This window comes from Caretta caretta, chromosome 6, assembly GCF_965140235.1.
Source record: "Caretta caretta isolate rCarCar2 chromosome 6, rCarCar1.hap1, whole genome shotgun sequence".
In the NCBI taxonomy this organism is placed as follows: Eukaryota; Metazoa; Chordata; order Testudines; family Cheloniidae; genus Caretta; species Caretta caretta.
Genome location: NC_134211.1, coordinates 28,529,020 through 28,556,936, shown reverse-complemented (window position 1 = coordinate 28,556,936; position 27,917 = coordinate 28,529,020). Strand labels below are relative to the sequence as shown.

The 27,917-nt window shown below is 41.6% G+C and overlaps 1 protein-coding gene across 1 annotated transcript in view; it reads left to right on the top strand.

Annotated features, from left to right (window-relative positions):
* Positions 1-27,297, top strand: part of LOC142072496 (uncharacterized) — a 36,623-nt gene extending 9,326 nt beyond the window's left edge. Inside the window, exons 3-11 of the mRNA XM_075129365.1 lie at positions 121-447; positions 1,189-1,299; positions 2,208-2,609; positions 6,372-6,683; positions 11,111-11,425; positions 13,471-13,782; positions 16,024-16,338; positions 17,810-17,869; positions 23,453-27,297. Coding sequence (XP_074985466.1) covers positions 121-447; positions 1,189-1,299; positions 2,208-2,609; positions 6,372-6,683; positions 11,111-11,425; positions 13,471-13,782; positions 16,024-16,338; positions 17,810-17,869; positions 23,453-23,766 — 2,468 coding nt within the window. The 3' untranslated portion in view covers positions 23,767-27,297. The remainder of the gene's footprint in view (positions 1-120; positions 448-1,188; positions 1,300-2,207; positions 2,610-6,371; positions 6,684-11,110; positions 11,426-13,470; positions 13,783-16,023; positions 16,339-17,809; positions 17,870-23,452) is intronic.
* The last annotated feature ends 620 nt before the right edge of the window (positions 27,298-27,917 follow it).

Here is a 27,917-nt window from a genome sequence, read left to right as displayed (position 1 = left end):
AGATGAAACATTGCACATATCAGACATTTGGGTAATATGTGTGTTACAACAAAAGTAACATTATTAAAGTGTCACCATAGCTATGACTATAACCGTAATCTAACTTTTTTCTCCATACAGCTCAACCAACTGTCAGCTTGTCTCCAAAGGAAGTTACAATAGAAAGCGACAAGGAGAAGACTCTGTCATGTGAAGTCAATAAGTTCTATCCAAATTCGGTTGACATTAAATGGATGAAGATTTCAAAGAATAATCAGGACAGTAGCGTAACAGCAGAGGATATCTGCACAGGAGCCTCTGTAGAAAATGAAGATGGCACATTTAATGTCATTAGTAAATTAAGGCTGCAACCGTCTTTGCAAGATAATGGAAATGTCTACAGATGTATTGTGAGTCACAAAACATTTTCTGCCAAGTTACTTCTCAATAGCATCTTGACTGTCACAGGTATCCACCCCCTTTAGGGTCTTATCTCTTTTCTTTTGATATGTCATGTGTTCCAGAATGCTGTGGCTAGACCTCTTTTGAAGGAATTTAAACCATGTCAACCTTTTGCTATCCCTGGGGTGCAGTGATATCAGGTGTCACTTAGGAGAGACAGCGGGGCAGGAGAACTGGCTATGCAATGACACTCAAAGAAACAGCTATGGAATGGGAGGACTGGCAAAGCAGCCCAGGAGTGCCAGTCTGCAAAAAGAAGAGGTTGAAATATGTTGGCGCCACGGACACTTTTGGATATTAGAGCTGTTCCAGGTGCACCATTTTAGTGGCGTGTATTTTTGGTGGTAGGTCAGGCTAACAACATTTTGGTGCCTCTCTAAGCTCACTGAGTTGATCCAGACTTGTCTTTAACAAAAGGCTGTTTTTGACTGTACAATACATTGCAACACTTTTTTGTGGTCTTCATCCGTGAAGGTTTGCAAATATGTAATGTTTGAAGTGGGCGTTTCAGTACTCTTAGTGGTCTCTTATTACGACCTTTGGAAGCTCTGATCTGATACAGCAAAACATACCTGGCAGTTATTCTGTGGTCTCTTTTGTAGTTCAGTGGGTTATAATTTTAGGCCTACTTTAACTTTTCTGTGACATTTCAAATATTCAACAAGGAAATGAAGGAGTGGATATGTTTCACTAAATTCTTTGATTTGAGCAAGTTTAGGATTATCAGATTTTTTTTTTCATTCACAGCCCCCAGGTCCGATTCAAGCATTTTAATTGGAGCTGTCATTGGAACAATAATAGCCTGTATTATTGTGCTCGGTTTGGGAGTTTTCGTGTACAATAAGTGTTTTAAGAAAAGTAAGTAGTTTTAAAGGTGCACTGTGCTAATGAAATCCTAATGGAAACTAATAAACTTAGAATTCAGATATTCACAAGAGCTAACACTAGTGGACAAACTAATAACAATCAGTACCTCAGAATGCTCTTTAGCCACCCATCAGTTAACTGAAGGTTAGTCAAATGTCCCAAAAGCAGGGCACGCCATTGCTTTTTGTTCCCCTGCTTATTCAACCCCCATTTTCACTGAAACCTTCACTGCCTCTGAAGCCCTTTGGGAAAAAATTAGGTATTATTTTGTATTTGACTAGAACATTTTAAACAAATTGGAACATGATAGGTATTAAATAGGAGAAGTGACAGGCTTGGTAAGAAATGCTCTGCTTTCATATACTGTCACAAAAGGATTTGCTCTTAAAGTTGCCTTTTATTGGTTTAGTAGGTGAGAGTGTCATTCTGAATTCTTCCATACAAACACAACATCAGTAGTAACTGGAATTAACTTAAAGTGATAACTTTTAACAATATGATCTATTTTTTTAGTACTAACTGTACAGAAAAAATACTGATACATAAAAAGGGAGATGTAACCCTTGCTCAGATACCCCTTTATTGAGAAAGATTTATGTGAAAGACTAAAAATTTGAGGACTGTATGTATCTGACCATATAGTCACTTATCTACTAAGGATTGTGGAGAAGAAACAACAATTGGGGCATTTGAATCAAGGGAATTCAACCATATGGTATATTTAAAAATTCAGCATTGGTAAAGATAGTTAATGTTGGTAAGCACAATGCTTTAGCATACAGAAATACAGTGTAACTTATGCAGCAGAGATAGAAAAATTGCAGTTCACCTTTTAGTGTCATTCTTCCCAGCATGGTGCATTGTGCAACTAACTTACATATTTTCATATTTTATTGCAGTTCCACCAACAATAATGGTATTCATAGGGAATGTGGAAATGAAGCATTTAGAAGACACTTCTTTGTATTGTCAATTTTCTGGCTTTCGTCCAAAACCTATAACTGTAGCTTTTTTTCTGAAAAAGTATCTACAAAAAGAAAAGGAAAAAATTTACTGTTGGAACAGTGAAAAGGATGACATCCAGCAAGATGGGGAAAGTGCTGCTCTCCTGACTAAGTCAAAGAATTTTCAGTTTCAGATATACTTGAAGTCACTAGATAATGGCACTTATGAAGTTCCATGCATCATTCATATATCTCCAAACGTGCATGAGCTAGATAAGGCAGAGCTTTCTCTTGAAATCATACATGAGGCCCTTCAGCAACATCCGGCTATTGAAACAACAACACTGAAGGTCATAGGTAAGCAAAGTGCTTTGCAGTACGCAAAGTTTAGCTTCTTCAAGTTCAGTTACTGTCTGAATTAAGAACATAAGAACTGCCCCATACTGAGTTAGAGCAATGGTTAATCCAGCTGAGTATTCTGTCTCCAGCAGTGGCCAGTGCCAGAGCTTCAGGGGAAGCATACAGAATAGGGCAATACTGGATTCATCGACCTGTCTTCCCCTCCCACACAGTCAGAGGTTTAGAGACACCCAGGACATGGGGTTATGTCCCTGACCATCTTGGCTAATCGACATTAATGGACCTATGCTCCATTCACTTATCTAGTTCTTTTTTAACACAGTTATACATTTTGGCCATCACAGCATCCCATACCAGTGAGTTCCACAGGTAAACCGTGTGTTGACTGAAACAGTACTTCCTCTTGCTTGTATTAAACTTGATGACTGTTAATTTCATCGGGTGACCCCTGGTTTTTGTATTGTAGGAAAGGGTAAATAACACTTTCCTATTTATTTTTTCCACACCCTTCAAAATTGTATAGACCTCTGTCAAGGTTCCTTCCCCACTCTGAACTCTAGGGTACAGATGTGGGAACCTGCATGAAAGACCCCCTAAACTTATTCTTACCAGCTTAGGTTAAAAGCTGCCACCACCAAAGTGTTACACAAAGAACAGGGGAAGTGCCCACTTGGAAACGTCTCCCCCCCAAAAATATCCCCCCAAGCACTACACCCACTTTCCTGGGGAAGGCTTGATAAAAATCCTCACCAATTTGCATAGGTGAAAACAGACCCAAACCCTGGGATCTTAAGAACAATGAAAAAGCAATCAGGTTCTTAAAAGAAGTAGTTTAATTAAAGAAAAAGTAAAAGAATCACCTCTGTAAAATCAAGATGGTAAATACCTTACAGGGTAATCAGATTCAAAACATAGAGAATCCCTCTAGGCAAAATCTTAAATTACAAAAAGACAGAAAGACAGGAATATACATTCCATTCAGCACAGCTTATTTTATCAGCCATTTAAACAAAACAGAATCTAACGCCTATCTAACTAGACTGCTTACTAACTCTTTATAGGAGTTCTGACCTGCATTTCTGCTCTGGTCCTGGCAAAAGCATCACACAGACAGACAGACCCTTTGTTTCCCCCACCTCCAGGTTTGAAAGAATCTTGACTCCTCATTGGTCATTTTGGTCAGGTGCCAGCGAGGTTATCTTAGCTTCTTAACCCTTTACAGGTGAAAGGGTTTTTCCTCTGGCCAGGAGTGATTTAAAGGTGTTTACCCTTCCCTTTATATTTATGACAACCTCTATCATATTTCCCCTTAATTGTCTCTTTTTGACGCTGAACAACCCTAATCTTTTTAGTCTCTTCTTGTATGGAAGTCGTTCCATGCCTTGGATAATCTTTGTTGCCATTCTCTGAACTTTTTCCAATTCCACTATATCCTTTTTGAGATGGGGTAACCAGAACTGGACACAGTATTCAAGGTGCCTGCACAATAAGGATCAATATAGGGGCATTATGATATTTTCTGTCTTATTTTCTACTCCTTTCCTGGAAGTTCCTAACATTCTGTTAGCCTTTTTGATCACTGCTGTGTATTGAGCTGAAGTTTTCAGAGAGCTATCCATGATGACTCCAAGATCTCTTTATTCAGTGGTAAGAGTTAGTTTAGACCCTATCATTTTTTTACAACATGCATTACTTTGCACTTTTCAATGTTGAATATCATCTGCCATTTTTTCATCCAGTGACCTAGTTTTTTGAGATCCCCCTATAACTCTTTGCAGTCAGCTTTGGATTTAGCTATCTTGAATAATTTTGTAATGACTTTTGTTGACAATTTTATTGTTGACAGGTTCATAGCTGGCATTACAATAAAATATTTCTTCTCAAAATGAATATTAGCTCCACATTGCAAAGCCATCTGATGGGAAATTCAGGCAGCATTTAACCTTGGGTTTTTCATTCATGGCATTTTGAGGCTTGGTGCTCTTTGTCTCTGTGCTTATATATAATACTTTACCCCAGATTCCCTTTGCTTGAAGATCTATGGCTTTAGTTTCCCTTATTTGGCATTGCTGTTGGTAACATATTATATCCTATCTATGTGGTAATGTTAGTATCTCAGTACTGAATTCTTAGGTATCTTCTCATATTTTTCCAAGAACTAGTAAAGTCACAAGGTGTTTCCCTAGTTTTCATTTGGACTGCTTGGAAACATGAATATTTGTGAATAACAGACCCTTTTAAGTATGCAGAAAATATCATGTAAATTTTGCATTGGAGAACTTAAAAGGTTACACTTGAGATATACATAGAGTCAAGAAGCAATTACAGATGCTGGGAAGTATGCCTTGCTAGCATGCTGGCCTGTGCATCGTGGCCTAAAGAAAGTATGGTCTGTGGCATGTTAAAATTAAAGTGGCTTCCTTAATTGGAATAAAAACAATGAAGAGTCCTTGTGGCACCTTAGAGACTAATGAATTTATCTGGGCATAAGCTTTTGTGGGCTAAAACCCACTTCATCAGATGCATGGAGTGAAAAATATAGTAAGCGGAATATATATTATAACACATGAAAAGATGGGAGTTGCCTTACCAAGTGGGGGGTCAGTGCTAACAAGGCCAATTCAGTTAAGGTGGAAGTGGCCTATTCTCAACAGTTGACAAAAAGGGGAGAATACCCCAGGAGGGAAAATTACTTTTGTAGTGTTAATGAGGGCAATGCAATCAAGGTGGCCCATTTCCAACAGTTGACAAGAAGTTGTGAGTATCAGCAGAGGGAAAATACTACCAACTCTCATTTAAAACCAGGGACTAACTGTATATTGAACTTGACCCCATAGCACAGAACTTTTCTACTGTGTCATTGATTTGGTTGGGGATTGGTCCTGCTTTGAGCAGGGGGTTGGACTAGATAACCTCCTGAGGTCCCTTTCAACCCTGATATTCTACGATTGACAACCTGGGTGAGTTTAGCTGCTTAAAATAGATTTGTTGTCTTGGCATCACATTTTCAGTGTTGGAACAGCAACTGTTACATGTAGATTGAGAATTATTTTTTCCCCTGGACATTGTGATTTCAAGCTCTTTATAGCTTAATTGATCTTTTGTATCTGCTCCTAAAATGTATATATTGGGTTTAGAATTGAGATGACAGCTAGTCCTGCTTTCTCAGACTGACTGACTGCTTAGTAGAACAGCTGTATTAGTGTGTAACTCTACATACAGTGCATTAATAAAGCAGCTTTCTGCCTAAAGTTAGAGGTAGCAGTATGTAACGTCTGCTTTCTGTGCAGTATACAATATTGATAGATGTCCAAAAAGATTCTTCTTGTGGGCAATAGGGCAATTCAGATTTTTCCTGAATAAACATCAGAAAATCTCCCTTGCAAACACGTGTAGAAATCTGCAGAGAGAGAGAAGCTTGAATTTAACTGCTTATTTTGTGATTCTGATCTTTTAAGTTCACCTTTAGGTGTACCTGAGCTCAATATTTTATTTGGCCTACTGTAAAATATTTTATTTGAGTGAACTATGACACTCATGTATGTTGAGTACAAAGTCTTAAGATAGCAAATGAGATGGATGAGGTAGAAGAGTCTAGACATAAGGTCTCCTGCAAGATGCTCAGCACCCCCAAATCCCATTGATTTCTAGGGGAGCAGATGGTGCTCAGTACCTTACAGAACTGGTCGTGTGCTGATCATCACATTTTAAAAAGCTGATTCTTGTTAAATGCGCAAATCTCATTGTTTTACTTTCTAGCCATGCCAGTATTGGATCCAATCCTATGTTCTACAGATGTGCCAAGACCAGATGAGCCTATAACTTTGACTTGCAGAATTCATTCTTTTTACCCTGAAACAATTGAATTGGCTTGGTATAAAGATGATGATGGAGTGCCAGAGAAACCCTTCATTAGTGACGTGACAAGTGGACCACATGGACTTTTCTTCTGCACCAGTAGCTTAATATTACGTCTTGCAGTTGAGGATATTGGAAGGAGATTCATCTGCAAAGCTAAACTTAAAGGCTCACACCAGTATAAAGAATCTTCTTGGGAGCTGGAAAATTTGAGTAAGTTAATTCTCAAAATACTATTTTAATAGTAGAATGAAAACTGTAGCAACCATCTCTATAACACACACATTGCTTTTAAAGCAAAAAATTATCGATCTCTGGGTCACTTTCTGCAGTACTCAGGTGCTCCCTTTTAAAAGGTAAAATACAGCCCTCCACAGAGGGCCAGCAGAAGGCCTAGGCACCATCAAAGCCACATTTTGTGGATTTAACTGCTGCATAGGCTTAGAGCTGCTAGATCTTTACATGGGGGTGAATTTCATCAAAAGACCGCATCCCCAGTAGGAAAACGGGTGTATTTTTATACATTAACACACACGTTAAAATCCTCTGGTAGACAAGACCATTGCAATTTTAATAAGTAGGAGCTTTGGTGTCACCTCAGTGAGCTAACACGTATTAAAATATGGATTTTTACATATGTAAAACACCCAAACAAACCACGTTTTTTCTTAGTGAAGGCAAGGCCTCTGTGTTCTCTCTGTAGGCCAGATCTTACACTCCTTATGTAGGCAAAATACCCTTTGAAATCACTGCTGGTTTTGCCTGACTAGAAAAATGAGTGGGTAAGTGCAGGATCACGTTTTATACTTTTACTATCTAAAAAAGAAAACCAAGAACTAACTCCTCCCCCAGAGTTTTCTTTAAAAATCCTGTGCTTGGTTCAGGTTACCAACATTTCTTTTCTGATCCCAGACTGATGCCTGCACATGCAACAGGTTTCAGGGTGGTAGCCATGTTAGTCTGTATTAGCAAAAACAAGGAGGAGTCCTTGTGGCACCTTAGAGACTAACACATTTATTTGAGCATAAGCTTTCATGGGCTAGAACCCACTTCATCAGATGTGTGAGGTATATATACATAGTACATGAAAAGATGGGAGTTGCCTTACCAAGTGGGGGGTCAGTCTAACAAGACAATTCAATTAACAGTAGAATACCAAGGGAGGAAAAATCACTTTTGTAGTGGAAATGAGGGTGGCCCATTTCAAACAGTTGGCAAGAGGGTGTGAGTAACAGTAGGGGGAAATTAGTATGGGGAAATTAGTTTTTTTAATGACCTATCCACTCCCAGTCTTTATTCAGGCCTAATTTGATGGTGTCCAGTTTGAAAATTAATTCCACTTCTGCAGTTTCACGTTGGAGTCTATTTTTGAAGTTTTTTTGTTGACGAATTGCCACTTTTAAGTCTGTAATTGAGTGACCAGGGCAATTGAAATGTTCTCCTACTGGTTTTTGAATGTTATAATTCCTGATGTCAGATTTGTGTTTATTTATTTATACATTGGCCAAACCAGACAGTCTCTGCGCAAAAGAATAAATGGTGCCACAAAGAGTCCTCGTTGTTTTTGTACATGCAAAGTTTCACTTCTCAAGGAGGTTGGGGACATTTGTAAACTACTGTACATAAATGTGGCATGTTTTACTTTCTAAAGCATTCCTCTGGGAAATCAATATAGCTTATATAGACACACACACATTATATATAATGTCAAGCAATTAAAAAAATTAACCGCGATTAATGGCATGATTAAAAAACAACAATACTATTTATTTAAATATTTTGAATGTTTTCTACATTTTCAAATATATTGATTTACAGCACAGAAAACAAGCTGTGCAGTGCTCACTTTATATTTATTTTTGATTACAAGTACTTGCACTGTAAAAGAACAATAGTATTTTTCAGTTCACCTAATACAAGTACTGTAGTGCAGTCTCTTTATCATGAAAGTTGAACTTACAAATGTAGAATTATGTACAAAAAAACCTTCTAAAATAAAACAATGTAAAATTTTAGAGCCTGCAAGTCTACTCCGTCCTACTTCTTGTTCAGCCAATTGCTCAGGCAAACAAGTTTGTTTACATTTGCAGGAGATAATGCTTCCCGCTTCTTGCTTACAGTGTCACGTGAAAGTGAGAACAGGCGTTCTCATGGCACTGTTGTAGCCAGCATTGCAAGATATTTGTGTGCCAGATGCGCTAAAGATTCATATGTCCCTTCATGGTTCAACCAGCATTTCAGGCAACATGCATCCATGCTGATGACAGGTTCTGCTCGATAACAGTCCAAAGCAGTGCAGACCGACGCATGTTCATTTCATTATCTGAGTCAGATGCCACCAGCAGAAGGTTGAATTTCTTTTTTGGTGGTTCGGGTTCTGTAGTTTCCGCATCGGAGTGTTGCTCTTTTAAGACTTCAGAAAGCATGCTCCACACCCAGTCCCTCTCAGATTTTGGAAGGCACTTCAGATTCTTAAATCTTGGGTTGAGTGCTGTAGCTATCTTTAGAAATCTTCTTTGCGTTTTATCAGATCTGCAGTGAAAGTGTTCTTAAAATGAACAACGTGCTGGATTATCATGAGACTGCTATAACATGAAATATATGGCAGAATGTGGGTAAAACAGAGCAGGGGACATACAATTCTTCCCCAGGGAGTTCAGTCTCAAAATTTAATTAATGCATTTTTTTTTAACAAGCATTATCAGCATGAAAGCATGTCGGAGCATGAAGAGGCATATGAATGTTTAGCATATATGGCATGTAAATACCTTGCAATGCCAGCTACAAAAGTGCTATGCAAACGCCTTGTTCTCATTTTCAGGTGACATTGTAAATAGGAAGCGGGCAGCATTATCGCCTCTAAATGTAAACAAACTTGTTTCTCAACAATTGGCTGAACAAGAAATTGGACTGAGTGGACTTGTAGGCTCTGAAGTTTTACATTGTTTTGTTTTTGAGTACAGTTGTGTAACAAAAAAAATTTCTACATTTGTAAGTTGCACTTTCATGACAAAAAGATTGCACTACAGTACTTGTATGAGGTGAATTGAAAAATACTATTTTTTGTTTATAATTTTTACAGTCAAATATTTATAATCAAAAATAATATACACTTTGATTTCAATTACAACACAGAATACAATATATATGAAAATCTAGAAAACATCCAAAATATTTAATATATTTCAATTGGTATTCTATTGTTTAGCAGTACAATTAAAATTGCGATTAATTGCAATTAATTTTTTTTAATCGTGATTAATTTGTTTGAGTTAATTGCAATTAATCAACAGCCCTAGTGTGTATATGTGTATGTATATATATTGTGGCAGAGCTCCGAACTTGTCCCCGTGGGTCCCGCGCTTCCAGGCAGTTTATGCTAGCTTCAGAGGCTCACTGCAACCCTCCATGTAGCCCTTCTCTCTCTAGGGCCAGGGATACAGTCTACTGAGCCCTTTTCGTCATAAGCCAGCAATGGAGGTTGGTGAGAGAATTCCCACAGTCTCTGTTGCTCCTGTGGCCTCATGCCAAAATAGTTTAGCCTTCTGTCCTGACAGGGGCCTGTTTTCCCCTCCCAGGAAGTGTTTCTGTAGTGGTGGGTTGGGGGGAACCTGGGCCCGCCCTCTACTCCGGGTTCCAGCCCAGGGACCCTAATGGTAGCAGCTGTTGGCAGCCAACCTTTTACTGCCAGAGTTGCTACATTTCCCTGGGCAACTTTCCCACAGCTCTCCTGCTTCTCCCTTACCAATGACTGAGGGTGTCTTCATTAACCAGCCCTTCAGCCACACTTCCTCTCCCCTGGCTCCTCTCTGCCTGACTGGAGTGAGCCCTTTTATATTATCAGAGGAGCCTTAATTAGAGTCAGGTGGTCACATTAGCTTAATGGCCTCACCTGACTCTTTGCAGGTTAATTGGAGTCAGGTGTTCTCATTACCCTGGAGAAGCCCCTGCTCTGGTCAGTCAGGGAACAGAAAACTGTTAATCCAGTGGCCAGTATATCTACCTTCTTCTAATCTGCTGTACCCAACTGGTCTGGGTCTATCACAATATATAAATAAAATAAGACATCAAATAATGAAACAGACTTTCACAGAGATGTAATAATGGCAAAGAGTCCTGTGGCACCTTATAGACTGACAGACATATTGGAGCATAAGCTTTCGTGGGTGAATACCCACTTCGTCAGAAGCATGTGAATACCCACTTTGACATGCATTTGACAAGTGGGTATTCACCCATGAAAGCTTATGCTCCAATACGTCTGTTAGTCTATAAGGTGCCACAGGACTCTGCCGCTTTTACAGATCCAGACTAACATGGCTACCCCTCTGATACTTTTCACAGAGATAACACTTCTGTTTCTGACAGACAAGATGTGCTGTTTTTTACAGAACTGTATCGTTTAGAGTCTCTACCTCTTCCCCTGAGTTTTATTCCCATTTTCATTCCTATTTTCCTCTGTTATTTTTCTCCTTCCTTTCCTGTTGCTCACATGCAGCTGTTAAGATCTTTGCTGTCATTGGGAGCTATTGTGAATTTCTTATTAATAGAAACACAGTGGAAGGTCTGTACTTTAGCTTCTGTTTTCTCTCAACTGCCTAATCATTCTACTTTTGCCTTATTTGTTGTTTTATTTGCAGTATTTACTCCAAAAATCTCAAATATTGTATGTGAGCCCAGTATCCCTGAGAGTGGTAAGGCCGTCACATTATCTTGCCAGGTGACAGATTACCACCCAGCACAGTGTCAAGTGCGCTGGATGAGAGGCTTTGAAGAACTCACCGAGGCTGCAATTAAAACCCAGGACCCTCAACTTGATACAGCAACAAATCTGTACCACAGAGTAAGCCAGGTGACATTTACACCTGAACCTGAGGACCATGCAGTAGAGTTCACTATTGAAGTCATCCATTGCAACAGAACTACGAAGAAGTCCTATCCTCTCATGTTAAAAGGTGACTATTGAATTGTCTGTTCTTTGTGCAAGGTAATCCTGCTTTCTCCTTTAGTCTTATTTACGTTATATGGGAAGGGCACAGGCCTAGAGCAGATGTTGATGCTGTTTGGACCAGTAGGGAGAATGGAGGACTGAGAGTGCACCTAAAGCCTCTAGAATGGCAAAATGTGAGACCTTGGCAAAGGGCAAGGGGAAAAATGGAGAGCACATAGAGATCTTACCCTGGGGGAGAGCTAATGGAGGGAGAACACAGAAACCCTGGCATGGAGGAAGAACAGAGAACAATGGTACAGGCCTTGGGGGGCAGGAACTCTCCTGGAGATATCTGATTAGTGACTCAGGAGGAATACTGTGTGGAGCATCTTCTCCCTTATCTATTCCAGCCATAGCACAGCTCCCCACTGGCCACAGACCCTGCCCCCACAGGGTTGAGGTGTGGTGTGAGGATAAGGAGTGAACATGCAGTGAAAATGCTGCTCCTGCCCTCTTTACCACCCAGTCTGGCTCCGCAAGGTTCTACTCCCTTCCCCTTGCATGTAGAGGGGAGAACATAGAATATTTTAATCAAGTAAAACACTTACTTGTCCCAGTATCAATAGCCAACAGATTTCTGATGAGCAACCCTACAATAACAAGCCAGTGTGTGCAACGTAGGGAAAAATACTCAGTAAAGATAGATTTAGGTTGAGAATTTCAAAACCACTGAGAGGATTTGGATACCTCATTGCCATTAACTTTAATGGGAACTAGGTGTCCAAATCCCTAAGGCAAATTTGACAATCTCAGGCTTAAGAGACTCTAGGAAGCTTAAAAAATTTATGATCAACAATGAGAAAACAAGCATTCTTAGGAGATATGGAACATTTCCCTATCCGTGTCCTTTTGAAGACTAGAAGTATGACGTAACTTACTGGGAGCTCTGCCAAAAAGCAAAGAAGGAACTATTTTTTAGAAAAGCTCTATAGCTGAACAGTTACTGAAAGGTATATAAATTAGGGGTCAAACTTCATAGCTTTTGTAGGCCAAGTTCATTGCACGCACCAGGGGACCCTTGCATCCCTCCATTCTCCACCACAAGTTCCCTGAATGCCACCCTCCTATCCCCCTCTTTTGTAGGGACTCCCTGCACCCTCACACCCTGTCAGGGGTCTGTTCCCGCCCCCCAGGCCTGTACCATTGTTCTCCATTCTTCCTCCATCCCAGGGTTTCTGTGTTTTCCCTCCATTAGCTCTCCCCCATGGTAAGATCTCTATGTGCTCCCCATTTTTCCCTTTGCCAAGGTCTCACATTTTGCCATTCTAGAGGCTTTGGGTGCACTCTCAGTCCACCATGCTCCCTACTCCCCTCTTCCAGCTCATGCCACTCTGGGTGCCACTCTATTCCCACCTCACCATTTTTGTTTGTTTTTGGTTCCCCCCCCCGCTTCTCTCTGGGAGATAAGTCATTCAGGATGTCACCATATTAAACTTTATTGGGAAGATGGGCAGAGCTTAGATGGTGGGGGGAGTTTGGCTGGAATGTGTTAATGGGTGCCATCAACTGGTTATTGGATCTACAGACAATTAGATAAGTGGCTGAAGCTGTTGTCTATGCTAACCAGATGATAGCGCCCATCTTCATTCATCCCCATTTCCGATTTTCCATTTTTCACCAAAATCAATAGCATTCTGCCCTCTGATGTCTATAACATTTCCTGAAATTTTGGAATTGAGCAGATGCAGCATTTAAGAGTTCTTGCATTATATCCAGATAAAAACAGAGAAATGTCATCAAATTGAGTGTAGGACTTCACTTCCCTTGGCCAGTTATATACATGTATTTATGGGGGATTGCAAAGTTATTCTTGTAATGTGTTTAAATTACCAAAAGCACAGTCACTTCCTTAACTCTGAGCCTTTGGTTACTTCATGTGTATCAGACCCCACAGCTATCAACTTCACACTCTACTCTGTATATATTTAATATTAACACAAACAACAGTAGTACCTTCTTGAATATTCCTTTTGTTTGTGCAGATAAAATATATTTCAACACTTTTTGCAGATTTCCCAAGAATTACAAGTATTGTTCTTAGTCCAAATGATGTGGAGTATGGAAAACCCCTTTCTCTGACCTGTGAAATCATGGATTTCTTTCCCAACGATATTCAAGTCCAGTGGTTTCAGGAGAAAGATGTAATCAAGGAGGGTTCATCAGTACAAGAGCCAAAGCAGGATAACAGGGGCCTTTTCTATACGTCTTCTGGTCTTCAGCTAATACCCTCTGCTCAAGATTATGGCAGAAAGATTGGTATAATGGTGATGCACAAGACTCTGACAAAGCCCATTACAAAAAATGTGTATCTAAAACTCCCAGGTATGTTTAACAAGTCTGTGGGTCTACAATAGAGCAATGAGTTTTCTAGAGCATGAGGAAAAAAATATTTTTGTTTTACTGATAGCTGGCCAGATCCACCAACCATGGTGCAGGAGGGTGTAAATTATATCTTCTAGCAACAATGAGATTCACCTGGGTATTGCTCTCCCTACTTGTATTTTGTCAGGGGCAGTTTAGGCTCCAGTCAGGACTGCATGGGAGTTCCAGAGATGGAGTCTGCTGAAAAGATCTAGGGCCAGAGTTTCAAAGGCAGATATGTGCCTAAAGATGCAGATGGGAGCCTAGTAAGATCTACAAAAAGTACCTATATGATATCAGTGCCTAATTGCAATAGCTTTTCAGCGGCAGTTGGGCACTTAACCTGCCAGACCCATTCATAAATCCAACTAAGCACTTATCTACATCTTTAAGCACCTGAAGACCTTTGTTAGTCTGCCCCCTTGACTATACCCCGCTGCTGGCTACTTTTAGTGTAGCAGCAGTCCATAGAACTCCCCTTACACCCCACCCCACCCGGAGGGACTTTTTGCCTCTGGGGCCTTGTGCATCGGTTCACGTTGGCAGAAATTAGGATTGACACAGGCTGAAGTTAAACCCAAGGTTTGTCTGTCTTTTGCTAGACATTTAAAATTCCAGGTTTCAGAAAGATCTGGGATTCCTCCCCCTGGAAAATGTGTTAAAACTAAAGAGACACTCCTCTCAAGTCTCTCCTAACATGTATCTTGTCTGTAAATGGGCATAGTCACTTTGCAGTTAGACACCTGCAGCTGGTCTGTGTCAACTAATTCAGGCTCTCGGGGCTTGGGCTGTAAAGCTGCGGTGTAGACGTTTGGACTTGAGCTGGAGCTTGGACTATGGGATCCTTCGAGAAAGGAGGGTCCCAGAGCCCAGGATCCAGCCCAAGTCTGAAAATCTACACTGCACTTTGCACTCCCACAGCCTGAGCCCCATGAGCCCGAGACATGGGTCATGCGGATTTCTAACTGTAAGGCAGACATATCCTTAGAGTCTCTACCTTCCCCTTCTGACATGGATTGCGGATGGGTAGGGCCCTATGAAATTCACGGTCCATTTTGGTCAATTTCATGGCCATAGGATTTAAAAAATAGTAAATATCATTGTTTCAGCTATTTAAATCTGAAATTTCACAGTGTTTCAATTGTAGGGATCCTGACCCAAAAAGGAGTAGCGGGCTGGGGGGGGGGGCCTGCAAGGTTATTGTAGGAGGTGGGGTTGCGGTACTGCTACCCTTACTTCTGTGCTGCTGCGGGGGGCGGCGCTGCCTTCAGAGCTGGGCAGCTGGAGAGCGGCGGCTGCTGGCCGGGATCCCAGCTCTGAAGGCAGAGCCGCCCCCAGCAGCAGGGCAGAAGTAAGGAGGGCCTGGTATGGGATTGCCACCCTTACTTCTGCGCTGCAGCCTGCAGAGCAGGGCCCTCAGTCAGCAGCCGCTGCTCTCCAGCCACCCAGCTCCAAAAGCGGCAGCAACGCAGACGTCAGGGTGGTCTGGTATGGGATTGCCACCCTGACGTCTGCGCTGCTGCTGCTGGCGGGGTGCTACCTTCAGAGCTGGGCACCTGGCCAACAGCTGCCACTCTCTGGCCATCCAGCTCTGAAGGCAGTGCAGAAGTAAGGGTGGCAATACCACAACCCCCCTAAAATAACCTTGCAACCCCCCTGCAACTCCCTTTTGGGTCAGGACCCCCAATTTGAGGAACGCTGGACTCCCCCATGAAATCTGTATAGTATAGGGTAAAAGCACACAAAAGACCAGATTTCATGGCAGGGAGACTAGATTTCACCGTCTGTGACATGTTTTTCATGGCCATGAATTTGATAGGGCCTTACAGATGGGTGTTCCTGACATATGTATTCAATCACAATCCTCATCATTCTAATGAAGTGCTTAGCAGCACATGCCACTCTTTGGCCTTACTCCTGCTCCTGGAGAAAAGTGATTTGGTGGCAGAACTCATTCATGCAGGATCAAATTCCCTGGCTTTCTCTGTTCTGCTTAACACTTTTAACCTGTGCTTATATGGAAGAGTACTGTGCACATGGCCTTGTGCAGGATCAAGCCCAGGTGCTCTGTCCCATTTAAAAAAAAAAGTGAATATTTTCTCTTTTGCTGGTTAATTTTCTTTTCTTGATAATCCCATTGATAGTGCCCAGGATTGTTTTATTGTACTGTGTTTCTAATGGAAAACTATCCCTCCTTTTTAGCAAAGTCTCCTGCCATTTCTGAGATTAGAGCAACACCCGCATCACCCAAGGTCAATGAGACTGTCTGTCTTGAAGTTTCCATATCAGATTTTGCACCGGAAAATATAAAAGTTGCATGGTATAAAGACTGGTTAGAGTTACCTAAAGACAATCATAACATAGATACCCAAATTGGAAAAAATCATTTATGTTTCTCTACATTGAAAACACAATTTACTGCTAATGCATCTGATAATGGAAAAACATTCAGATGTGAGGTTATTCATCCAGCAACAAACTCCTGCACAGATAAAACGTTTATATTGAAACTCGATGGTAAGTTGGATTTTTTAATTAAGGGCCTGCGATGGGAGGCACTCACCTCTTGAGTGCCTGTTAGCAGCTGAGCGTGGTACTGCAGTTCTTTTCTCACCCTGTGCCTCCTGTAAGCTGCTGGCTGACCCGGGTGGGTCTTTCATGACTTGGCCCTCTGGCTGAGTCACAGAGTCCAAATGAATCACTTCCAGGGTAGTAAAGAGTTCAATAAATGAGCAGTCCTGTTGCCCCTACTAGGATGTTCAGCCCTAGCTCTGAGCCCTTTGTTTTGGCTCTCACCTAAGCCCTGTCCCCTTCTTGGGGTTTATGACATTGTCGCAGCAGGGGAAACCCAGGCCTGCCCACCACTCCAGGTTCCAACCTATGGACATTATAAACAGCAGTACACATTGCTTGATTTTAGTTTGTTGCTGTTTCTTCCTTGGGCCTCTTCCTACTTGGCCTGTTTTAGTGTCACCATTCCCTCAGGGCTAAGGATTTTAGGTTCTCTCTCTCCCTGCAAACCCAGTTTAAGCAAATGCAGCAAGAAACAAACTCTAGTTCTCCCTCAAGCTCAAAAGCGCAGCGCAGCGCAGCACCCTTGTCCTCTGGTCCCAGCTAGGAACTAACCTTTTAAGGCTCTGCAGATCCTTTTATCTGAGCCTGCTAGGCTCCGACTGACTGCTTCCAGGAAGCCTCTCTAGGCAGGCTTGGAGGACTCATCTTTGCTGCTCCTTTCTGTTTCACTTTGCTGCTTCCTGGGGCGGGCTATAGCAGAGCGGTGTGGCCTCCTGTGGGGAGCCACAAAGGCCAGGTGCACTCCATCACAGTGCCAGTTTTAGGTTGGGTAACACCTTACTCCACAGATACTCACATTGATTTCAGTGGAACTGGCTAATGAAGGAAGGGACAGATTTTAAAAGTATTTAGGCAGGGTAAACTTGCCTATCCATCTTTAAGCATCTAAATACCTTGAAAATCTGCTGCCAAGATACTACTCAGTGTGAGTAAAGGTGTCAAGGATCAGACCCTAAATAAGCTTGAGTCTCTATACAAGTATCAATGTAGAATTCACTTCTGAACCTTAACTTTCCCTCCCAGCATCATCCACTGAACTAACTATATCCACTTCCCTAGCTTTATAGAGAAAATGGCTTGTTATATTATCATTAAAATGGAGATAGAACCTCTTGAGATACTCATGCTCAAAACTTGGCTTGTTTTAATGATCAGAGAAAATAAGTGAAATGAGTGAAGTAAGTGAAAAGGCTTCTGTTGAGTTCAGAGGAGTTTGGATCAGGTCCTCTGACAGTGAATGTGAAAACAGATGTATTAAATAACAGGGGATGAAAACATATTTATAAGGATGCCATGGAACCATACAAAATTTCGTAATGTGTATAATTGTGTGTTTTCCTACTGATTTGTTAACTACCCCGATGATAAATGTATGCTTGTTATAGATAACGTGATATTTCTTCCTACTTTACAGATTTTTCTACCAGCACCGGAGATATATCCACTCTGACTGGAAATCAGAACCACACGTTGAGTGAGTTTTATATCTAACTGAGATAAGTTGCAAATCCTCCATCTAATAGCAATGGTCCAACCCATCACTTTGTCCCCTCAGCCACAGGGGATGAAAAGCCTAGTGGGAGATGTGAGAAGGCCGTAATGCTGTCTATATGGCATCCTCTTCCCATTTCTCCTATGGGTGTGGGATCAGGGATATGTGTGTTGGGGCAGGCAGGATAGTGGTAGTTCAACCTTGCATAGAAAGAATCAACTCAACCCCCCCCCCCCCAACTTTTGGGCAGAGCCCTTTCAGCTGTGGAACGCCCTTGAGGATGGCCGAGGGGAATTCTGAGGTTCATGGCAGGTAGGGTAGTTGGAGAAGTCCAGAGACCAGAGAAGGAATGTGAACATACAGGGCTTCCACATGGATGGTCCTGGTCTCCAGCATATTCACAAGAATCCTGGGATTTGGGGACTGAAACCCCTTTTTGTCCCACACAGGGAGGTAGCAAACCCACCACTCCCCACCCCCAACTGGAGGAATAATCTGCTGGAAACTCCACAAGTGGTCCCTGCTTAGGGACGATTTGAACATATGCCACTTTGTCTTCAGTTAATTAATTGGGAAAGGGTTCTGTCACCGCAGGAGCACCTCGTTATGTCCAGGCGTGGCAATAACAGCTCTCTTCCAATATGGTACCCCCAGCCAGTGGTCTCTGTCTAGTCTCTTTTCCCATAACTTGGCCCTGTGACCACATCATAATTAATTCCAGAGTAATAGAAAGCTCAACATAGAACAGTTCAGTTTCCTCACAAGAGGGTCTTTGGTCCCAACTCCAGGCCCTTGGTCCTCACACCCTTTCCTTAAGGCTTTCCAATGTCCTTTTACCCATCTCCTGGTTCACGCCACCTTACCAGAGGCTGACAGGGGAACCTAGGCCCTCCCACTACACTGGGTTCCAGCCCAGGGACACTGTAACCAGCAGTCAGGTCTGCTCAGTCCCACTCGTGGCTGCTTTTTCCTTGGGCTCCTTCCTATCCAGCCTTTCTCAAGCCATCTCCACCACAACCTCTCTAAGTTGACCCTTCTCTCTTGCAGGAGCCTGCTCCAACCCAGTAGCTACTACCTCCCCAGCTGCTTGCCAGTCTTTTCTGCTCCTCAACTGCTAGGATCTTAGGGCTGCTGCTTCCTCCCTGGGCTTCCTTCTTACCACTGTTCTGTTCCCACAGGGTGGCTGCAAGCTCTCTCTCCTGGCAGTCCCCCTTCTTTGTCTTTGTTTTTTGCAGCAACCTCATCGTACAAGACTATGACCGCCCCTTTCTTCATTCTTTTTTAGCCAAGTTTCCCCCACCTCCCCTCACCCCATATCCAGTCACTCAGTCTAGTTTCCTTAAAGAAATGTAGCCAGGGTGGGTTGTTTTTTTTTTTTAGGCACTATTCAATTTCCCTGACATTCTCACTAGTCCCTTTAGAAAAAAGTCTTTAATGCCAAGCAGACTCAGTATTTCATAAAGAAACTTTTTTCCCATAGAACACGATCAACGGTTTCTGTGGTTTTGTACAGATTACACAGCCCGTCTTTATGTCTTTTTAATAAGTTTAACTTGTATAAAGCACAGTGACCTGCTAATACTCTAAAAATAACTACTTCACTTTTTCTGTCATGGCTGTGGAGTATAGTATTATCTTTGATTTTTGAGCATATATCATAGAACCTTTGTCCTTTTGTTTTCTTGGTCCACAATCTTGCCATTCCTTTACAAGTTTCTTCATGGCCACACTTTTAAATTCTTGTCTACTTAAGGGTATCTCAATATCAATCTCCTAATTTTTTAGAGCATGTTCTGCTGTTTTGTCAGCCATCTCATTTCCAGGCCTTCTGATATGCACTGGAATCCATGCTGTTGTTACTTACTTGCATTATTTCCGTAGTTAGGAACATGATTTCACATATTATGTCATTTCTGCTTTCCCAAGTCCCTGTTCTAATTGTCATTGTGCCTGACAAGGAATCAGATAAAATTACAGCTGCAGCTGGTCGCACATCTTTTATCCAGGTTAGTGCCAGCTTTAACCCCATTACTTCAGCCATCAGAATGGTCACCTAATTTGATAGCCTTTTTGATTGCTGGATTCAAAGACTAGGAACATACAAGCCTGTTTCCACTCTACCAGTGCTGTCATCTTTTGATCTGTCTGTATGGACTTGTCAAAACTGGCCCCATTTTTCATAAATAAATTCAGAAATTTCATTGGTCATGTTTTTTTTCCTTCCCTCATTTTTTCTCATACAGCTCCAAATTTACAAATGCTGGAATAACTGTTCAGCTGTAATTTGGTTTCCCATGGCTAAAATTTTTTAGTTCTCTCAATTTTTCTTTTTTACATATCCCCTTTATCCATTTTTGACCCTGATAGTATGAAGAAGTCTCTGGCCACCTGTATCATTTTGTCTACTAAGCTCTCAGTAATCCTCATAAATCTGTTGTTTACTTCTATTTTCATTATTCCCTTTTGCCCAAAAGGTTTGATCTAATAGTTTCATCCTTAGATTTATAGGGGTGCTTCTCCCGTGGCTATTTGCAGCACAGACACTGGTGTTATTGTGCCACATACCACTCTCAGAGCTTAGAAACCTGGAATTGCTCCAGGGGCCAAGAGTTGTTTTTGAGGCTGAACCAGAAGCTTGGGTTCTGTAGTCTAAACTGGTCTTATCAATGCTTTATACACCATCATTAGTATCGTCTTATTTGCACACCATTTGTTTCCATCTACACTTTTAAGTAAGTTCATCTTACTTTTTTATTATCTATGTGACCTGTCCAAGTTATTATATATCAGACACTTCTCCTGCCACATAAACTTGTGAACTGTCTGAATTTTTTCATCATAAAGAAGTAAGTCAAATTTTCCCAGATTTTCTCCCTGGTTAAAAGCATTCCTTTTGTTTTTGCAAGTGAGAATTTAAATCCCCAATCATTTCCCCACTTGGAAATTCTCTGGAGTGCTTCATTTGTCTTTTCCATGCTACTTAAAGTCTTTTTGCTTAGTCCATATAGCACAATCATCTGCGAAAAGGGAAATACCTATTCCTATCTGCACACTTTCTGGAAGGTCATTTATTATAATGGAAAACAAAGCAGGGCTGATAATACACCCTCGTGGAGTTCCATTTGTAAGCTTGTAGGTTTTTGATAAAGCTGTTCCCAGTTTGACTTGTATAGTTCTGTCATTTAAGAGGTCCCTTATCCTCCAAAACATTCTCCCTTTTACTCTAGTTTTGACCAGTTTATATAGGAGACCTTCCCTCTCTAGCATGTCATATGCTTGTTCAATGTCCAGGAAGACAGTTATTGTAAAGGTCTAAGCCCTTACGATTTTTTTGTGCCTCTGTTTCTACTCTTACTATATGTTCAACTGTCCATCTTCCTTTTTTGAAACCACTTTGTACCTCAGTTACATCATTTTTCTTCAAGTATCCCACTAGTCTTACATGTTTCATTTTGTCCATGATTTTTCCCACACATGATATGAGGGCAATAGGCCGATAAGCATCAGATCTGGTATGTACCTTACCTGATTTTCTAATTGATATCGCCAATGGTGGTTTCCATTCTATTGGCAGCAGTCCTTATTCTCATATATCATTATATAACCAGACTCCCTTCTGGCAAGTGTTAATTACATATATTATCTTTACCTGTAGCTGCATTTTTCCTTTTTCTAATGATTGCAATAAGCTCCTGCAAACCAAAATTTTTGTTTAACACATCATCAGTATATTCTCTCTAGCCATTTAATAGTTAACAGTTATCCTCAATAAACCTCCTTTTTCACGAAACTCATTGTTTTAATTCATATCACTACTGTCCTTTTTGGAATTCTTTTGCTAAAATGCCTGCCTTTCCTACATTGGAAACCTCACTTTCATTGTTTTTAATAAGACCAGGTATACATTTACTTTTATTTTGAAGTCCATTCATTCTTTGAATTTGCTTATATATTTCTGAAGGCTTTGATTCTTTGTTCAATTTCCCTACAGAATTTTCTCCAACTTTCTTTTTTTGTGTTTTTGATAATTCTTTGTGCCACCACCTTACATAGTTTATAATTCATTAAGTCATTATTGTTCATTCTAATTTGCAATCCTTATTCTACCAGGATCCAGATTTCTAAGTCTGGGACAATTTGATGTTTTATAGATGCCAGATCAGCTGCTGCTGTAATTCCTTTTATTACGTTATTGAATTCTCCTAGGTTATCACCTGTACCATTTCTGCATAAATTTGCATCACATTTATTCCTGAAAAAGCCCCAGTCAGCTTTTGGAAAATTCCAGCTAGGAACTCCTCTTGTGTTTTTGACATTTTCTCAGCCTTGGTACTCAGTAAGTGATCTTGTCCCATTCCATCTTCTTTATGAATTTTCCAGCTGCATCTACTAGCTGGTAGATTGAACACTAGTTTACTTATTAGCCATGTTTCTTGCACCAGTATTACATTAGGCTTTTTTGACATTTCAAAGATGACTTAAATTCCTGTCCATGCATTATTAAAATATGCACATTCAAGCTAATGATCATTAAGACCAGGTTATTTAAGCTGTGTTATTGCCTTCATTTAAAATTGCATGAATGTGATCTATTGAGATATTTATGTGATCTTTAGATATTTTTCTGCTTTTTTTGCTATGATTTTAATCCTTTCATTTTCCCACCCCCCATCTGCAAGATGCAGTTAATTGCTTCCATAATGAGCACTATAAACTTCTCGTCACCTACACCAATACATCAAACCCCCACCCCCATCCCGCCTCTTCCTGTCCCCTCTCTGCCCGAGGCCCTGCCCCACCCCACCCCATCTCCCAAGTCCCCACCCTGCCTCTTCCCACCTCCAACCCTTCCCTCCTCATTCCATCCCCTCCCCTGAGCGCACCCCGTCTCTGCTCCTCCCCCTTCCTCCCAGAGCGTCCTGCACGCTGGAAAACAGCTGATTGCAGTGGGCGATGGGCGCTGCAGGGCAGGAGGGGGAAGAGTTGAGTGGTAGGGCCACCGGCAGGTGAGAGGTGCTGCCAGTGGGTGCTAAGCACCACTAATTTTTTTCCGTGGGTGCTCCAGCCCTGAAGCACCCATGGAGTTGGCGCCTATGCCCCCCACCCCTTGTCAGTTTCAGTGTTCAGCCTCCTGTCAGTTAGGGGTCAGCCGCAGCCCTACACCCAACCTGCTCCTACACCCCAGCCTCACTGGCTTCAGCCAGATGCCAGCATGCAGCCCTTCCCACCTGCAGCCTACAGCCAGCCAGTCCCCTTTCTGCTACAGACTGCTTCTTTTTTACTAACTGGCCTGCTCCTGCCCAGCTGAGCTTCATGATCAGTTAAGCCTGGCTGTCCTTCTGGGTGCAGCCAGCTAACATAATTGGCCTCTCAGGCCCACATTAACCCATTCAGGGCCCCTGTGGGGTTCACAGTCCATCACATCAATGTAACATAAAAGATATCAGTGACATATACATGGAAAATATATAACTAATAGCAGAATGCAGCTGATTAATGAAATGGCCCTGGTGCTGAGGCCTTTGTTTGTAATCTTCTTTTTCTGACAATTGTATCTATCTTTAGGCCCTAGACTCATCAATCAAGAGATTAACACCCTGAAGATAGAGTGCATTACTAGCAACCCAAAGGCTGGTGAGGATGTGACACTTCGCTGTTTTGTACATGCATGGACTATGGAGAGTACCTATGTTTCTTGGTTTAAGGGAAAATACCCCATTGAAGATGGAATAGAGAACACAGACTGTGAGGATGAGTCTGGTTTTATTACTTCTGTAACTTTTAAACCTGAAGAACAGGACAAAGAATGCAAGATCAGATGTGAGGTTTTTACCGATGAGGAATCTTTTGAGGATTCATACATTTTAAAACTTGCATAATCTCCCTTCAGTGAACAATATGGCCATCAAACAGCAACTCTATTTCAGTGTTTCAAGGGTTCAGTGAACAGTTACTCCATTTTTAAAAAAAACCTCTTTCAGGAATTAAAACTTTATTAACGTATTGTGACAAAGCTCTGTCCTAGCCTCTGTGGGTTCCGTGTTTCCTGGCGGATTTCGCTAGCCTCAGAGGCTCATTGTGACCCTCCACGTAACCCTTCTTTCTCTAGAGACAAGGGTCACAGTCTACTGAGCCATTATCATCATAAGCCAGCGAGGGAGGTGAGGAGAAGTTATCCTTCCTTGCACAGTCTCTGTTGTCTCCCAGTCTCAGTGATTAATCAGGGGGCAAAGGTGTGTGTGGGGGGGAGCCTGGGCCCACCCTCTACTCCAGGCTCCAGCCCAGGGACCCTAATAGTATCAGCTATGGTAGCTGACCTTTTAGAAACATGACATGTACAATTCTCTGGGCTACTTCCCCCACAGCAGCCCTCATTTCCTCAAGCTCCACTTTACCCTTACCTCAGGGCCTCCTTCCTTGTGCCTGATATGGTGTGTACTACTCAGCCTCTCCAACAGCGCAACTTCCTCCCACAGCTCCTGACATGCACACCCACCTGACTGACTGGGAGGCTTTTAACTAGTTTCAGCCAGCCCCTGAGTGGCTTCAGGTGTCCCAATCAACCTAGCCTTCTCCCTGCCTTCTGGAAAGTTCTTAATTGGCCCCAGGTGTCTTAATTGACCTGGAGCAGCTGCCATTTCACTTATCCTGGTACCAGGGATTTGTTTAGCCTGGAGCTAATATATCTATCTCCCACTACTTTTCTATAGCCATCTGGCCTTGCCCTGTCACAGTATACAAATACACTGCTCAGGAGAACCAGGGTTTGAGAAAATATGCACTATTCAGGACCCAAGTTCTTCCGCAGGATTGAAGTTGTCTAGACCATTTTTCCTCCATCTCAAGTATTTTTTACTTGGATTTCTTGGCCAGAGACTGTAATGATCCTATGATAAAAGAACTAAGGAAAATGGTTTTAACACCCAACAGAGTGAATCCTTAATTAAAATGCATATTCACCAAGACTTGGAAAAATTATGAAATATTTTTTAAACTTTAGTAGTATCTTAGAAGGTTTTTATTGTAGCAATAGGGAAACATAGTCTGGGAGTGAATTTGAAGGAAATCTCTTGGATATAACTAAAGGGCAACTACTTCTATGTTCATTCCCACATTAAGATATTTTCACTGTATGATGTAAATTACCCAGAAAGAGATGAGTAAACTTCCACAATTTCTTGAAAACATTCCCTTACATTGTCTTACAATAGAGAAAGGCATTGATACTATATCTGAAGAAATTAAGGAACTCTGGTTATGTGTTTGTGACTTGATTTTTAATGGGGTTGAGCACACACAGCTTTCATTGATTTCTGTCCTGAATTTAACAATTGAGCAAGATTAGAAATCAGTCTTTTTAAAGATTTTGTTTATTCAACATCACAAATAACTTCAGTGGGCACTGCGAGGGTTTAGCCCTTTGAAAATCAGCCTATTATTGTCCTTAGATTTATGAAACCTTTCAGAAGACCACCTGAAGTACAGTCTTCGCTGCTAGTATTCTAAAGGAAAACTAAGTCAGATGAATGTTACACACAATTTGTTCCTGCATCTGCTTTTACACCACACATATTTATGGTGCTATATTGTAATATGAAACACAATGATGGTGCTTTAAAGTCTGCAAAATAACATACTCTGTGAAATGGTGGAAAAAAGTCCTCGCAGGGTGATTTCTTACAAATGCTCATGATGCCACCAGAATATTTTGGATTGCAAAGGAGCTAGTGAAAAGTTTTAGCCCCAGGTTCCAGGGCTATAAAGTGAAGTTGAATAGTTTTAGCTTGCATATACTGTTAAAGAGTCACTCTATCTTTCAAGCACCATGTATGCAAAGCAGAAATACACTAAAATAGGAAATAATTTAAATAAAAAATGTATTTTTTCCATCCCAATGATCCCATAAAATGGAACAGACCAAAAGTCACGAGAGAACCTTAAGAGCACTCGAGCTTGCCTAAATATATAACCTTTACGCCAGTGCAGAATTACTCAGGATGGGTGTCGGAGTAATTTAAATCAGTCGATATCCAGAAAACCCTCAAGAGGAGAAAACTTGTGTGTGGACACACAGCAGTTCCTGCCAATACAAGGACCGTTCTAACAGAGGAATGTTTGCATGTAGACAGGGCCTCAGTTCACCTGTACAGTCATAGGTAAATTCCAGATAAGATTTTGCCTTTTCCTTATGATTTCTAGTTACCTATGGTGAATTCTGCAGGCTTCAGACAATTATTTTATGCTAAATTATCCACCATTAATGCATTTATTGACGTTAGTCCTACAAGGTGTATAAACATGTTACCAATCAGGGTTTTGTTTTTTTGATGTTCCCTATCAAAATCAGCTATCACTTTAGAGAATTTGCTGGGCAATTCACAAACCACTGACCTCTCCCTGAGCCCTTATCAGTCTACATCCCACCTGAGAAATTTGCTAATCTTGCCCTATCTCTTTTCAACACCAGACATCCGTTATCTCCTCTCTATTGTCAATCTCTATCCCTTTGCCTCTACACCAACATTCCACACAAAGATGGACAACAAGCCATCAGGAACAGTATCCCCGATAATATCATGGCAAACCTGGTGGCTGAACTTTGTGACTTTGTCCTCACCCACAACTATTTCAGATTTGGGGACAATTTATATCTTCAAGTCAGTGGGATTGCTAGGGGTACCTGCATGGCCCCACACTATGCCAACATTTTTATGGCTGACTTAGAACAACACTTCCTTAGCTCTTATCCCCTAGCGCCACTATTCTGCTTGTGCTACATTGATGACATCTTCATCGTCTGGACCCATGGGAAGGTGGCCCTTGAGGAATTCCACCAGGATTTCAATGATTTCCACCCCACCATCAGCGTGGACCAGTCCACACAAGAGATCCACTTCCTGTACACTACAGTGCAAATAAGCAATGGTCACATAAACACCAACCTATACCGGAAACCTACTGACCACTATACTTACCTACATGCCTCCAGCTTTCATCCAGACCACCTCACATGATCCATTGTCTGCAGCCAAGCTCTAGGATACAATTGCATTTGCTCCAATCCCTCAGACAGAGACAAACACCTACAGGATCTCTATCAAGCATTCCTAAAACTACAATACCCACCTGCAGAAGTGAAGAAACAGATTGACAGAGCCAGAAGGGTACCCAGAAGTCATCTACTACAGGACAGGCCCAACAAAGAAAGTAACAGAATGCCACTAGCCGTCACCTTCAGCCCCCAACTAAAACCTCTCCAACGCATCATCAAGGATCTACAACCTATCCTGAAGGATGATCCCTCACTCTCACAGACCTTGGGAGACAGGCCAGTCCTCGCCTACAGACAGCCCCACAACCTGAAGCAAATACTCACCAGCAACCACAACTACAGCAACAAAAACACTAACCCAGGAAACAATCCCTGCAACAAACCCCGTTGCCAACTCTGTCCGCATATTTATTCAAGGGACACCATCATAGGAGCTTACCACACCAGCCACACCATCAGGGGCTTGTTCACCTGCACATCTACAAATGTGATATATGCCATCATGTGCTAGCAATGCTCCTCTGCCATGTACATTGGCCAAACCGGACAGTCTCTACACAAAAGAATAAATGGATACAAGTCAGACATCAAGAATTGCAGCATTCAAAAACCAGTAGAAGAACACTTCAATCTCCCTGGACACTCAATAGCAGATGTAAAAGTGGCAATTCTTCAACAAAAAAACTTCAAAAACAGACTCCAACGAGAAACTGCAGAACTAGAATTAATTTGCAAACTGGACACCATGAAATTAGGACTGAATAAAGACTGGGAGTGGATGGGTCACTACAAAAAGTAATTTTCCCTCTGCTGATACTCACACCTTCTTGTCAACTGTTTGAAATGGGCCACCCTGATTGCATTGGCCTTGTTAGCACTACAAAAGCAATTTCCCCTCCTTTGGTATTCACCCCTTCTTGTCAGCTGTTGAGAATAGGCAACTTCCACCTTAATTGAATTGGCTCGTTAGCACTGACC